This window comes from Dendropsophus ebraccatus, chromosome 11 (assembly GCF_027789765.1).
Source record: "Dendropsophus ebraccatus isolate aDenEbr1 chromosome 11, aDenEbr1.pat, whole genome shotgun sequence".
Lineage (NCBI taxonomy): Eukaryota > Metazoa > Chordata > Amphibia > Anura > Hylidae > Dendropsophus > Dendropsophus ebraccatus.
In genome coordinates this window covers 26,384,087-26,399,863 of record NC_091464.1, presented here as the reverse complement: position 1 = coordinate 26,399,863, position 15,777 = coordinate 26,384,087, and the positions used below count along the sequence as shown (strand labels likewise).

The 15,777-nt window shown below is 41.1% G+C and overlaps 1 protein-coding gene across 5 annotated transcripts in view; it reads left to right on the top strand.

Moving 5' to 3' along the window:
• Positions 1–2,505, top strand: part of TRAF3IP3 (TRAF3 interacting protein 3) — a 42,557-nt gene extending 40,052 nt beyond the window's left edge. For all 5 annotated transcript variants that reach the window (XM_069944517.1, XM_069944516.1, XM_069944519.1 and 2 more), the window contains exons 14-15: positions 883–996; positions 2,214–2,505. In XM_069944517.1, the coding sequence (XP_069800618.1) occupies positions 883–996; positions 2,214–2,306 (207 nt within the window). In that variant the 3' untranslated portion in view covers positions 2,307–2,505. The remainder of the gene's footprint in view (positions 1–882; positions 997–2,213) is intronic.
• Positions 2,506–15,777: the final 13,272 nt, after the last annotated feature.

The window sequence follows — 15,777 nt, the reverse complement described above, 5'->3', positions numbered from 1 at the left end:
ACATACTCACAGGACCCGGCGGTCAACGCAGTCCTGTGTCGTTCCATTCTCCCAGCTCCCTGCCACATCAGTTTCTTGCTATGGGGCCCCATGAATCGTACCAACGCCCCCTGGACACGGGATGAAAACACTTGTGCTGATGACATCAGCTGTGTATGGAGACCAAGCTGTCAGCACAGAACTGCTTCCATTGCCAGCTATTTTAACTATTTAGATTCCGCTGTCAGTAAAGAGTACCGCCATGTCTCATTGGGGGTTCAATGTTATGACTGGCTCCACGCCAATGACATGTCAACATTTTTTTAATGACAGGTACACTTTATTGGGGCATGCAGAATTCCATATGGTTGCCACTGAAACAAAAAAAAAAACTTGCAATTTTTTTTTTTTTTTTTTTTTTTTTTTTAGAGAATAGCGGACCTCATTTATCAAAGTTAAGATAAAAAATCAAAACCCAGCTGTCATTTAACCAGAAAAGTTTAAGAAATCAAAGCTACTCTTTGGTGGTCGTGTCCAACAAACACAGATTATCTTTTAGGGCAGTAGTGTCAAACTGTGTCCAGCTGTTGCAGAACTATAATTCCCATAATGCCTGGAGAGCCAAAGCTGGAGCTGTCCAGGCTTGATGGGAATTCTAGTTTTCCAGCAGCTGGAGGGCCACAGTTTGACACCTATGTTTAGAGTTTTCATCATTCCTCCCCAGTGTGTTTTAGTACATGTCCTTTTTTTCGTTCTGTCTTTTTTATTTTCTCATACTTTCTCATTACAAATCATATGAGTAAAAAAAAAAAAAAAAAAGGAAAAATGTATAGTTTTTTTTTTTAAAACAGCAAAAAAAAAAAAACATTGGCGGTCTAATGATGGTCATGTTGTGTTTGCCAGTGTACAGGTCTAAAAGCTGAGCTTGAACTCATCACAGAAGAATATCAGTCTTGTCAGAGAAAGCTGAAGCAGTGTCGAGAAGAGCTAAAAGGAATGTCCAGACAAAGACCTAAGGTAAAATTATTACGGATGAATAATTGTAGGTAATCAACATAAACTGCTGTGGGGATTATCCAGCATTAGAAAACCATAGCTTCTTTCTTCCAGAAACAGCACCACCGTTCACACAACGTCAAAAAAGGCAGCCGATTTTTTTAAATTTAAAATAACGTCCGTTATTGCCGCAATTTAACTGACTGCTATGGCAATGCATTGAAGTCAATGGGAAGATGAACGTCCAATGCACACAATGTATTGAATAACGGACGTTTTTACCACGGACGTCAAAATAATCATGATCATTATTTTCGGACATCTTTTGCAAACAGCGGACGTTTTTTATTAGTTCACGCACAGTTTTTCTTTTGTCACCGTTCTTTCACTATTTTTTCTATTGCTAGATCGTCCGGGCAGCCCATAGAGTATCCACAGAACGACGGCAGCAGATCGCTGCTATCACAGTCGTTTGTTTTTCAACATGTTTGAAACACAAACGACTACAACGTTCAGCCGACATGAACGATGTCGGCTGATCGTTGCCTTTTATTCCACGGGACGATTATCGGCCGTTATATGGCCCATAATCGTTCCATGGAATAGGGCCTTTATCCAGTGAGAGGTATTGAAGCTCAGTTCCATTGAACTGAATGAAGATGAGTTGTAATACCCCACAAAACCTGAGGACAGGTGTGTCACTGTGTTTAGAAGAAAGAAGCTATGGTTTTTTTTTTTTGTTCTGGATAATCCCTTTAAATCCCATCCTGTGAGGTAAAGATCACACTTTCAAGTAATTAGATTCCATCACTGGCAATAAAGAGGTTATGCAGCCTTTAGAAAGAAGAAAAGAAAAAAGAATCGATGAATACACCATCAATATTAGTCCTTTAGGGACTTTAGTGGAGTACTATGGTGTTGTCCCTTTCAAGTGAACAGGGCAAAACTGGGATAGCTGGGCACTGCCAGTACAGCAAATAACTGACGTTATTTCAAAACAATATCCGTTGTTTTAAAATAACGTCAATTGTTTTCCATTGAGTGGCGGCCATCCACTCAATTTCAACAGAGTGTGAACATAGCCTTTCTGGGTTTTCAATCCACTCCTGGGTTTGGTTGAAAAATACTGAGCAAAATACTGTGTGTGAACATAGCCTTAAAGATGTAACTTTAAAGGGGTATTCCCATCTCCTAGATAATCTGACTGGATGACACCTGTAATCTGTTTCTTCCCACAGAGACGCTGCTGTTTCTTGATGCCAGTGTTGATGGTGATATTGGCTGCGGTGATGGCGGTATTATTCTCCAGTCACATAAGTTATATGCACTGAAACATTCCGCTACCTCAGACTTATTAAGTAATTGTATTAGTTATTGTTCCTGAACAGTTTCCAGTTTTGTAACAATTTTTTTATTATATATATATATTTTTAGAAATGTTTGATGTTACAGTAATTTGCAGTATTTATCTGTGCCTTTTGTAATATGAACAGACATATACCTGCAAGTAATAAAGTGCCTTATGGAAAACAGTGGTCACTGCGGTATTATTGCTGATGTAATATCATCTGGGGGGGGGGGGGGGGGGGGTGATGTGACGCATTTGGGTCTGCTACATGGGGGGGGGATGTGACACATCCAGCTCTGCTACATCTGACATTCATCTCTGCCACATCTGAGGCATCTTAATGGTGGAATACACACTGGGGGTGGGTGCCTACTCATAGTGGAAAACATACTAGGGTGATGTGATGCACATCATTGGAAGAAACAGACACAGATGGAAAAACGGATGCAATCACAGATTGTTTTCCACAAATTTAGCTAGCGGACTAAAATCACAGTTATTAAAAATCACTGGACGTGTGAATAAGGCCTTAGCCTGCTAGCTAGATCTGTGATCTGTGATTGCATCCATTTTTACATCCGTGTCTGTTTTTGTTGCTGTGCATTGCATCACCTTAGTATGTATTCCACTTAGGGATGGTACGAACCTGAACCCTCGGTAATGATTCCCGCTGTCCAGCGGGAGGACCACCTGGAAAACTGGGATACAGCCATAGCCATAGGCTGTATCCCAGTTTTCCAGGCTTTCCTCCCGCTGTATCCGCCCGCTCCGTGGACAGACAGCGGGATTCTGCTGCCGAGCGTTCGGGTTCATACGAACCCGAACCTTGGCAGGTTCGGACCATCCCTAATTCCACTACACTGTGTGTAGGCATCCTCCCCCCCCCCCAGTGCGTAGTCCATGCCCCACCAGGAGGCCCCTCCTCTCCTGGACAGACACATTATAAAACATTTCAGTGTGGCTAAAAAAAGTACATCCTCACTTATACACAGATCTAGGTGTACTAGACTACTATTATTTAGATTCTGTCTACTTAATACAGGCATGTCCAAAGTCCGGCCGGAGGGCCATTTGCGGCCCGCGTTCCGAACTTTTACGGCCCCCAGGTATCCAGCTTGCTATTATCTGCCTGTGTTATAAAGCATATAGCATGTAGCATGTAAAATGGTCGGCCCTCGCACATGTTCACTTCATCAAATTTGGCACTCTTCGAAAAAAGTTTGGACATGCCTGACTTAATACAAGATGACTATGTACTGACTTCTGTTCTGTGGATTTTTTAATTTTTTTTTTTTCAATATGGAAAACACAGAACATTTATGCTGTATATCTTCTTTAAAAAGCTCTGTAAATTGTAACGTCACATGCATTGTCTATTCTATAAAGCTCCAGTGCAGAATAGCAAAGCATGTGAATGGGGCATCAACCAATTTGAGGGACATGCAAAGATCCCTCTTAGGAGACTCACAAGACTTCACTGATGTCTGTTACTGTGATACTGCAACAATGTAAGTAACATGAGACTGCTTATTCTACCATCATTTATTTATGTTTCACGTAGGTTTCACATAGCAAGCCGTCACCGTTAGGTTAGATTCATAGCTTTGTTGAACAATCCTTAGAAGACAAACATACGGATGTCTCAGTCAGTAAGACCCTTCTCAATGTAACATGGATAAACACTTTAAAGTGTCACTGTCATTAAAATTTTGATTGCAGAAATCAATAGTCCAGGCGATTTTAAGAAACTTTGTAATTGGGTTCATTAGCCAAAAATTGAATTTTTATCATGAAAAAGCTGTTTGAAGCTCTCCCACCTGTCTTCATGGTTTTCCTATGGAGAGAGAAAGTAAAAGCAGCAAAACAGGACAACAAAGTGTTAATTTACACTCACATCCCGGGCTCTCTCCTCTGACAGGCACCATGGGCCTCTCTGACCTCTAATTAGGGCTCTGAATAGCTTCCCTGCTGAGCAATCCTTTGTTCTGGCTCTCAGCTGCTAATCTCGCTCCTTCCTCCTCCCTTCTCCCCTCTTCATAGACCAGACAGGATCCGACTGATGAAAAAACAGTCGAGATTTCCTGATTCTGAGGAGTGGATGACAGAAACGAGAGGAGGAGGGGGGGCCTGGGGAAAGGCTTTTTACATGCAGATAATGGCAGATTTGGCTGATAAACCCAATTACAAAGTTTCTTAAAATCGCCTGGACTATTGATTTCTGCAAAAAAATTTTTTAAAGACAGTGACTCTTTAAACAAAAAAGTATGACATATGCCAAAGGTTTTAACCCCATATATCTAATGTATATAATATACCCTATTGGGTATACTGTGTTTCTATGGGGTACACGAAATTGCGGACATTGCTATAAACAAGGTGTTGTATCATATAACTTACATCACAGCAGGAGCCAGGGAGGTAAGTCTGAGGTCAGACTGCTGCTTGCACTGCTGCAATTACCTTCTTAAAAATACTGGGGCACAGCTGGGGTCTGAATCACTAAACTGGCTAATGGGCAATTACTCTATCAGACTGATAGGGTCTATTTATGCTGCGTTTACACGGAACGATTATTGTGTGTAAACGCAGCAAACGATCAAGCAACGAGCGAGAAATCGTTTATTTTGATCTTACAACATGTTCTTAATACGTCGTTCGCAAAAAAATCGCAGATCGTTCCATGTAAAATCGTTCATCGATTTTACCTATGTGCGAGATAGGCTAAAGCGATTGCAAAATGATTGCAAAACGATTTTTCCGTACGATATATCGTTCCGTCTAAGTGCTGATTGTTCTAAAAAAACATTGTTCTTTCGATATCGCTAATCGTGCCATCGGGCGAATTATCGCTCCGTGTAAATGCAGCATTACACAGAAAGATTATCTCACAGATTATCTGCCAAGGATTTAAAGCCAAAGCCAGAAACAGACTATAAACGGAGATCAGATCATAAAGGAAAGCTTGAGATTTCTCCTCTTTTCAAATACATTCCTGGCTTTGGCTTCAAATCTTTGGCACATAAGCTGTCAGATAATCTTTCTGTGTAAAAGAAGATAGAAGATCTTATTGGTTACTGTCACAGACCAATGAATCCTGTCACTCATTGGTGTTTCTTACCAGATTTGGTGTACAGTAACCAGATTTGCTAACCATTCATATAAACCAAATGACCTATGCAATTCTATTGTTAAAAAGGTCATTCCACGGGGAGGGAGAAGAGGAGATATAACTATGGTCTTTGCTATCTACTGTTGCCAGCTTTTTGTGCAATACTGTAAAATGAAAACAAAAAAAAAAAAATCCCCCCAAATTCTTTAAAAAAAAGTTGAACATAAAAAGTTGATTTAAACAATGGGTAAGTTTCTAAGTACACATTCCCTTTAAATTGTCAGGTACATTAAGGCATTTTTACATAGGGGGCTAAGTGGGGCACTGTATGGATTTATCCTAATTATGGTATTTTTGAATTCATATATATTGGGGGGGAGTCAGCCTAGGATACTAACACTTGGTCCTGACCCTGAGGTTTGCTTTATGCAGATCGCCTCTTCTGATCTTACAGGCTTGATATGGGAACCTGTGAACTGTGAAAGCAGCACTGCTTAAGTTTTGTATGGTCACCTGCAATAGTGATAATAACTGCAGGGTGTCAAGCTTCCCATGGACTGTTAAAGTCAATGGCCATGGGTATTTAGTATCTCCCTGTAAGGTGCAGATGGATGGGTGACAAACTGACTTGATAGAAGAATGTAGCAAAGGACTGTAACAGTGTAACAGCAGCAACATAGGGGCAGTTTATTACCAAAGAAAACACAATGATGACAGCTCTAGAGTATAGCCTGGGTTACAGGAACAGTCTAATTGTATGACAAAGGTTTCTTAAACAAATTCTTACATATCAAATCTAAAACATGTGTAAAACATAACATATTATTCTAACCTCAACACTCCCCCCTAGTGCCCCCTTGGTGTCCTCCTGTGGTGACTCTGGGTGCATTGTCGTTGCCACTCCAAGACAAACTCATCTCAGCAGTGACAGCCCGCTAAATGCGAAGGAACAGTGCAGTGAAAGGTGATTGGCTGAACAGACTGTCACTGCGAAAAAATTAGTCTGTCTTGGAAGTGGCGGCGGGAGCAGTAAGCGGGGGACCCAGAGGCACCTAAGGAGAACACCGGAAGAGCGTGGTGAGGTAAGAACATGATATTAATAATGGCACAAGCAAGTAGATACAGAAAGTCCAAGCACTCACCGGATAGTGGCACTTTCTTTTCTCGTTGGACTACATGATATTAATAATGTTTTATATAAAGACATTACTATGTAAATGTGTTTAAAGGAGAAGTCTGGCAAAAATTTTTATTAAAGAATTGTATTGCCCCCCAAAATATACAAATATACAAATCACCAATATACACTTATTACGGGAAATGCTTATAAAGTGCTTTTTTCCCTGCACTTACTTATGGCAGGGGGACACAGGGCACTGGAGGCACATTGAGCATCCCTCTGCCATCATCCTCTCCAGCAGCCACAGCTCTGGGAGTCGGGTCGTGACATCACCATTTTATCCAGGAAGTGAAGCCTTGATGCAGTAGTAAGTGCAGGGAAAAAAGCACTTTATAAGCATTTTCCGTAATTAGTGTATATTGGGGATTTGTATAACTTTTGGGGGGCAGTACAATTCTTTAATAAAAATTTTTGCCGGACTTCTCCTTTAAGTGCTGAAGTATCCCTTTAAGAATTTAGTGTCCTCGAATGCTATAGATCTGTTGTGATATTTTCGGACACAGAGAGAGACCCTTATGGTCCTATTTGACAAAGTGTTTTTTTAACGATTAACGAAAGCTTGTGGGAACGACCTAAAAATTATTCACCATAAGGGGCAGTTCACACGGAGTAAAATTTACTTGTAAAGTTTACTTGTCAATTCTTTTAGCAGACAGATGCTGAGAGCAGAGGCGTGCGAGCCCTCCCAAAGAGAAACTGTCACACGGAGACAGATGGGATTTCACAGCGGAATTCCGACAATTTTACTCCATGTCAACTGGCCCTAACACACAGAACGATAGTCGTTAGTTATGATCATTACTAAGATAATTACTACAATTATTTACTCCCTCTGATCCCAGCAAAACAATGAACGATGTGTACATTTACTGAACAATTAAAAATGATTTTATGGTCAGCTTAAAAGATGCCATCAACAACACACAAAGGATTTTTTGATCGATGTCTGCATCATACAAAATGATTATCGTTTAAATTCGAATGATATAACGGTTTCCGCACGATTATTGTCCTGTGCAATAGAGCCCTTATGCTGCGTTTACAGAATGCGATAATTCGCCCAATCGATTGTTTAATGATTTTGAAGCAACAATTTGGTTTTTATAACAATCAGCGTTTAGTTGAATAAATCGTTAGAAAAATCGTTATTGCGATCGTTTTTAAGATCACTTAAGCCCATCTTTCACATAGGGTGAATCTTTGAAAGACTGTTTACACGAAGCGATCTGCGAATTTTTAGCGAACGACAAACGACGATTTGAGAACATGTTGAAAGATCAAAATGAACGACTTCTCGCTCGTCGCTTGATCGTTTGCTGTGTTTACACGGAACGATTATCGCTCTAATGCGATCGTTATTGCAAAAAGTGTAAACGCAGCATTAGTGTGGCTGCTCGAATGTATTGTGCTGTTAGAGGAGTATAAAGCAGTAAAAAATCACAGAGGAGACAAATGTATTACAGGACCATGTTCTACTCTGTGGACAGTGCCTAGCAAATGTTTTCAGTGTGGTTATGACTATACTTTACTATTACACTTAAAGGGGTTGTTTGGGGACAATTCATACTTAGCCATATATACTTACCAGTTCCCAGGCCGTCCACTCTATACCGATGTCAGCATTTTAAATACCATATTTTCCGGCGTATAAGACAACTTTTTAACCCTGAAAAATCTTCTCAGAAGTTGGGGGTCGTCTTATATGTTGGGTATGGTCGCCGCATACGGTGGGAGAGCTCAAAAGTGGCTGCATTCCCACCATAAGCGGCAACCCCTGTTAAAAAAAAACAACAGTTAACTCACCTATCTCCCGTTCCCAGCAGCCGCTCGTCTTCCGCCCTGTTCTTGGAGCAGGCAGTGTGACACGCACTGTCTGCGCTGGAGATCCCCGAAGCTCTCCTGGGCAGCTGAGCATCTCATCGGAGAAGTTCAGAGACGCTTGGCTGTCAGGAGGGCTTCTGGAGAATGGCGGAGGCTCTGGAAGTTCCCAAAGCCTCTATCATGCTCCTGAAGCTCTCCTGGCAGATGAGTGTCTCCGAGCTTCTCTTACGAGATGCTCGGCTGGCCGGGAGAGCTTCAGGGATCTCCATCACAGACAGTGCGCATCACACTGCCTGCGCCAAAAACAGGGCGGAAGACGAGCGGCTGCTGGGAACGGGAGATAGGTGAGTTAACAGTTTTTTTTTTTTTAACTGCAGTTAACCCCTGCCTGACCACAGCAGGGCTCCAGCGAGTAAACCTTGCTGCGGTAAGGCAGCGTTTAACATTTTCCGGCACATAAGGCGAAGCCCTGACAATCTTGAAAGTCAGGGGTCGTCTTATACGCTGGAAAATACGGTACATCGGATAATATGCCTCTCCCACTGAAAAAAGGGCGCACGGCATAGACTCTCTGCTGACCGCCCATTTCCTACAGGAACGGGACAACAGCAGAAGCCATGAAAACACTAACAGCGGTAAAGCTGAAGAACAGGCGGCATGAAAACATGGAGTGTTGGGGAGCAAGACAGGTAAGTATACATTACTGACATATCCCCGCAGCCCCAGCAGCATGGCTAAATATAAACTTTTCCCAGACAATCCCTTTAAACTACTGTATAAATTTACTGTTTCTGCATTTATCATAATTTGGAATATTCAGAGGTTTCCCTTAACCGGGGAATAGAGGCAATGGTAACATCGGAGAAACGTGCATTAGCTATGTCGTATTCTTCTATGATTCCATTAAGGTCATCACCATGAGCTACCTATTATTTCTATTCTTATTATTACTATAGTGAGAGAGAGAGAGAGAGAGAGAGAGAGGTGCATTTGCTTGAAGTGCAGACAAGTCACTTGAAGGACAAAACAAAACTTTATCAAATCTTAGATCCATTGTGTTTTATTCCTACAATGAGACAATCATTCATTACTTGATGTCATTATAAGCCCAGAATACTGTATACAATTTACCTGTATACTCTGCTCTAGACAGTAACATTTCCTTATCTCATCTGCATTGCCAATCTCTTTCTCTTTGTATTTATTAGATTTCATTGTTCAATAAAGCTGCTTAATAAGGGTCTTTTTACACGGACAGATAAATTGCCAAAGTGATCTTGTAGTGAACGACGAGTGATGATTTGTTGTCTTGTATACAAAAAGATATAATGCTACAAAACTACGTTATGTAAATGCAATCATTTCAATATCTGTTTCATAAAGCAGATTCGTAGTGTACTCCCCGACAAATGACCGAACAACTTTTGTTTACACTGAAAGATTAGATTTGTAAGCCAGTACAAAAGACCCGGTCTATGACAAATGACTGCTCGCTCGCTGCCGCTGCTAGTACACAGGCTGCAGGGGGGGGGGGCTGCCCGGGTGATCGCTAGATCGTCCGGGCAGCCCATAGAGGATAGTGGTGGTCCTGTTCTGCGGAACGATGGCAATGTGTTGAAATACAAACGACAGCAACGATCAGCCGACATTGTTCGTTGCCTTCTATTGCACGGGATGATTATCGGCAGTAACAACCGACAACGGCCGGATACGGCCGATAATCGTTCCGTGTAATAGGGCCTTTATTGTAATTGAACAATAGTATAACACAGTCTTGTACGTCAACCGCAATTCAATTCAACATGAATGAATAATCGCGTGGCCGGGCAGCATGAATGTTCATGCAGCCAGTTAAATACATTGATATTATTTGCACATTTCATGTTTGGACAGAGAGATCTGGGGACAATAACAATGATTTTACTTGCTGCGCAAAAAGATCAAATCAGCTGACCAGTGGGCGTTTGATCACTAGTTGGCTGATCTCTGGCTCTTTTACACTGGCTGAATTGCGTTTCTAAGGGCCGTATTAGACAGCCAGATGCCTACTGTAGGTGAGTGCCGATCTGCTAGATCAGCGCACGCCTACCGAGCTATTACATCGCTCGATAATCGTTTAGCAAGGGCTGTATAAATATATCGTTAGTGATGCCCATGCTGCCCTTGCCCTTAACCTGAATACATTACCTCTCCACAGCCCCTGTTCTTCTGCCTTTACCACCACTGTAGCTTCAGATTAGGTCTCAGAACTGACAGGCTGCTCAGCCAATCAATGGCTGGGACTGCCATGGCCAGCGATTGGCTAAGCAGCCTGTCAGTCAGAAAAACACTCTGAATTTGCAGATTTAGGCTATGTTCACACAACGTAAGTTCTGTGGGAATCACAACCGTTGTTACAACGGCCGTGGTTCCCACGGAACTTACGTAGTGCTGCCTTCTGAGGGATCCCAGCCGGAGTGTATACACATAGTATATACTCTGCCGGGATCCCTAGCGGCGCCGTAAAACCCAGTTGGGGATCCCTAGCGGCCGCAGAAAACCCTGTCAGTGCACACAGTGGAGCGAGCGGCTCTGGTCGCTTGCTCCATTGTGTGCAGTGGGGAGTTCTGATGCGGGCACGCACTGATGCAGCGCTAAAGATCATCCGGCTGGTACAGCAGTACCATCCGGGATGATTTTTTCTGAGACCGTCCGGGTCACGGAACAGCCGGTCTCATACGTAGTCTGAACATAGCCTTACAGTGGCGGCTCCGGGAAGTGGGTAGAGGACTTAAGAACACTGGGGGCTGTGTAGAGGTAATGTATACAGTATATTACTTTTTTTACACAGTCATCAGCCAGTGTCCCTATTACACGTAGCGATGCGTGTCTGGCAGCCGATGATTTTAGGTCAGGACCATAACATGCGATTAACTGATCCTTATTGTCATCAGCTGATTGTTGTCTCCATGGAGCAATAAATGATGAATCTGGCTGATTAGGATAATTATTGATCTGTATAATAGGGCCCTGGAGCTTGTAAGTGATGATTGGTTCGTGTAAACTGTCCTTTATCGCTCCTACAATGCTGAATAGGAGGATGACATCCTACCCCCCCCCCTTCCCCAGGATAAGGGTCCTATTACAGGGGCCGACTACAGGCCGTTCATTTTAGTAAACAAGCGGCGACCTGCTAGATTGGCGGTCGTTTACTGGACCTATTACACGGCCCGATAATCGTGCAGTAAGGGCTGCATGGACATTGTTAGCGAAGCAAAACGAAGACGGGGAGTGGGGAGAGGTCCACCGATTTTAGGTTCAAACCTAAACCAACGATCAGACGATGATCGCTCTCATGGGCTGATTGTTGTCTTTATTACACAGAACAATAATCATCTGAATCGGCCGTTTATCGCTCCGTGTAATAGTAGAAGTAGTTGATAAACTTCTACTCTGCATTATTTCAAAATCTGTCTCTATGGCATATAATCCTGTTTATTTTTCTTAAGGGTACGTTCACACTTACCGGATCCGCAGCGTATTTTCTGCTGCGGATCCGCAGCAGATTTCATTTAAATAACTGAACAGAGCATCAAATCTGCTGCAGATCTGCTGCGGATCCTGTAGGTGTGAACGCACCCTAAGGCCAGGTTCAGACTATGTAAGTGTGCGGCTGTATTTGCGGCTGTAATTGTGCGGCGGTATTTTTGGTGGTTCATGCGTACGCTGGAAAGTATAGGATATACGGCTGCACAGTGCACACTATGTATGAATCTACGGCCCGATCGTAAACGGACCCGTAAAAAATGAACAAGACCATTGTTTGCGGCTGGAAATGCGGCCGAGGATTGACAGGCGGTCCGTACGGAGTACTTCAGAAATAGCCGGCAATGATGCCGAATGCCGATGCCTCTAATAGTTAATATATTAAATTAATAAAACACATTTTCTTTGTAATAAAGTCCCTTTCGTTGTTCAATAATTTAATTCTAACGAATCCATCATTGTGCAATTAAATATACTGTCAAAAAATAAATATATATATAAATATACATTTATTTATATATATATTTATTTTAACAGTATATTTAATTGCAAAATGATGGATTAGTTTAAATTTCATTATTGAACAACGAAAGGCACTTTATTACAACAAAAATGTGTTTTATTATTTTAATAGATTAACCATGAGAGACATCGGCATTAGTGCAGAGGATCGCAAACCCCGGTAATACAGATTCATGTAAACTGTGTTCCCTGCTTTCCCAGATGCATTCCAGAGGTGTTTGCATCACTTTCTTAAGATTTTATTTGTTATTTTTAGTTGAACCAGATTTCCAAGTAAATGACCGTATGTTTTGAGCCGCATGTCTATTTTTTCCCACGGCCGGAATTTCATCCGCACATTTACAGCCGCATAAAAAATACAGCCGCACAGTTACATAGTGTGAACCTAGCCCCCAGGGCTAATTTATGTTTTTTCATATCCCAACACTCTGCACTCTGTCTGTAGTTGTATTCCCTTTCCTGATATAATTTAATATTGTAATAATAAAATGTTATTCCAAAAAGAATATAATAAACTAGACCCAAGGTTTACCTTTTATACATATGTGTCCTGTTCTTTACTCTACACAGCAAATTAAGTGAAAGTGACAAGAGCCGCACAAATAAAATACCTTGTGGCAATGGAAATTCATCGAACAAAAATAAAACTACATATGTTTTAGACAATCACCTGAAAAGGTAATATAAGAAATAACAGACTTCAAGAAAAACATTTGCATAATAAGAAAAGAAAAAAAATAAGAAAAAAATGGTATTGTTGTATAATACTGTATATATTGTTACTGGTCCTATTTTACATATCAAACAAAAGAATCTGGACTAATCTACAAAACAATAGGTTAAACATTCAGCTCAGCAGTTCTCACCCCAGTAGTAAAAAAAAAAACTTAATGACATTGCCGGCCTCTCTACATGTGTTAAGAACCCTTGGTGGCCTCTAGGCTGCTGGGAAACAAAGGCTGTTTACACCTCTTGCAGACCTATTGGTTTACATATTAATCATCCCTAACACTTCATCAGTATCACCGCAAGGACATCAATTTCCCCTCGAATAGTGTTAAATCATTGTAATCCCATGTAGATATAGATGAAAAGTCTGAGGATACCCATAGACGTCCTCATAGATGTGTGTGTGCACAGTGTCAGGATGGGACCTGAGCGGCGGGGGAGAACTAGCAGTTATGCCAAGCATCTAGGATGATGCCAGCAGACCGGGCACTAGTAAGTGAATGAGTGACTTCTCAGTGTATTATTCACATAGAACAATAAGCTGGTGAGACACCTACAGATCAGTCTAAGTACAACCTCTGCTCTCAAACATGAAGCGCCAAACAGTGCCACTGTGTACTGTAGATGGAGGCGCTGACTGCTGACATTCTTCCCTTTCAGTATAATGCAAGTCCAAACAAAGAATACATTCACAGGCTGGACCTACCATAGCTTTAACTCCTTAAAGTGGCCTTTCCTCTAAAAAAAAGAAAGAAAGAAAGAATTCAAGTCTTTCAGTACTCATTAGCTTCTGTATGTCCTGCAGGAAGTGGTATATTCTCTCCAGTCTGATATAGTGCTCTCTGCTGATACTTCTGTCCATGACAGGAATTGTCTAGAGCAGCAGCAAATCCCCATAGAAAACCTCTCCTGCTCTCCAGACTGAAAGGAATACTACTTCCTGCAGGGCATACAGCAGCTTATAAGTACCAGAAGACTTAACATTTTTTTTTATAGAAGTAAATTACAGATCTCTGGCACTCTCTTGCACCAGTTGATTTAAAAGATTTTTTTTGTGAACTACCCTTTTAAGTGATTGAATAAACCTTAAATTGTTTTCAATAGAGTATAAATCTGAAGTCACAGCAGATGACTTAAACACTATAGGAGGAGATTGACTAGGACTGGTGTTTCATATGTCAGTCATGTCATGTCATGTCAGATTTGTGCTGTCTTGTGTCATTTTCTGGGATAAAACATACTCCCCCTCACATCAAACCCAACCCAATGTTCCGACTTTTTTTTTGGCACTCGCTTTCGCTTTTTTGGACAATTATTTTTTTTGCCTGTATGAACATACTTTAATCGCAAAACTGTTTTTGTAACCTGTAGCTTTTATTTGCACATTTACTAGTAAATTTATAAATTTACTATTCAGCACTTTTTGATTATCACCCCCACCCCCCGGTGGCGCTGTAGCTGTGGAATACAGATGATTAGCAGGGGTGTCAGCACCCCACTGATCAGCTATTGATGGGCTATCCTGAGGATAGGCCATCAATGACTTTTCACTTTGAAAACCCCTTTAAATAAGCACATGCCAAACCAGGCTGGATCAGCTGTAGTGCTGTGTCTGGACTATTCACCAAATGTTAATGTGAATACCGTGCTTCCAGTCATTGGAGGTAAATTAGAAGTGCGCCTAAGGCTTACAGACAAGTGAAATATGAACATGTCTTCTCCCATCTCAAGTTTTTATTTCATGACAGCAACCAAACATTCTGACAGCAACTAGAACAGAAAGCCAATGTCCTATTCTGAATACAGAAAAAGTGGGTCTGATGTGATGGATATATAGCATATGCCAGCTCCTCAATTTATAGATAGATTATGTATTCATACAGTCAGTGTGTCTTCTTTGTTTATACTGTATGGCTGCATACATTAGATAACACAGCAATCACATTGCACACGCCATAAATAACTGTATGTAAGTACTCTATATAATCCTAATAATTGTAATGCTGCCTCAACAAGCATGTACTATACTCCTCAAAAAACTTTGAGCATTTTGCAGCAAAATAGAAAATGTTTATTTAAACATTCACACAAATTTTTTTTGGTCAGTTTTTACAAAATACAGATGAAAAAATGGATGGAAAAACATGCATTTGTGTGCTTCCATTTTGATCCATTTTTCCATTGACTTCCATTATATATATTATATATTATATAAAAAAAGGATGAAAACACATCAGTTTTTTTCAATGTTAAAAAAAACGTTGTTGACCACATTTTTGTGTACGCTAAAAAAATAGATGCATTTTGATTTTTCTTTCTTTTTTTTTTTTTATTATGTAAGTAATGGAAAAACGGCTCAAAATGGATGCACACAAATGCATCCGTTTTCCATCCATTTTTTGTAAAAGCAGATGTAGTGTAAACCCAGCCTAACAGTGATACATATATTAATCACAAAAAGCAGCATGCCCACAGAAAACAATATTAGGCCTTGTTCCTACGCTGTAAAAATAGCAGGTGTGCCCGCACTCCATTTCTAACCATAGCACACAATGTAAAGTACGTCCA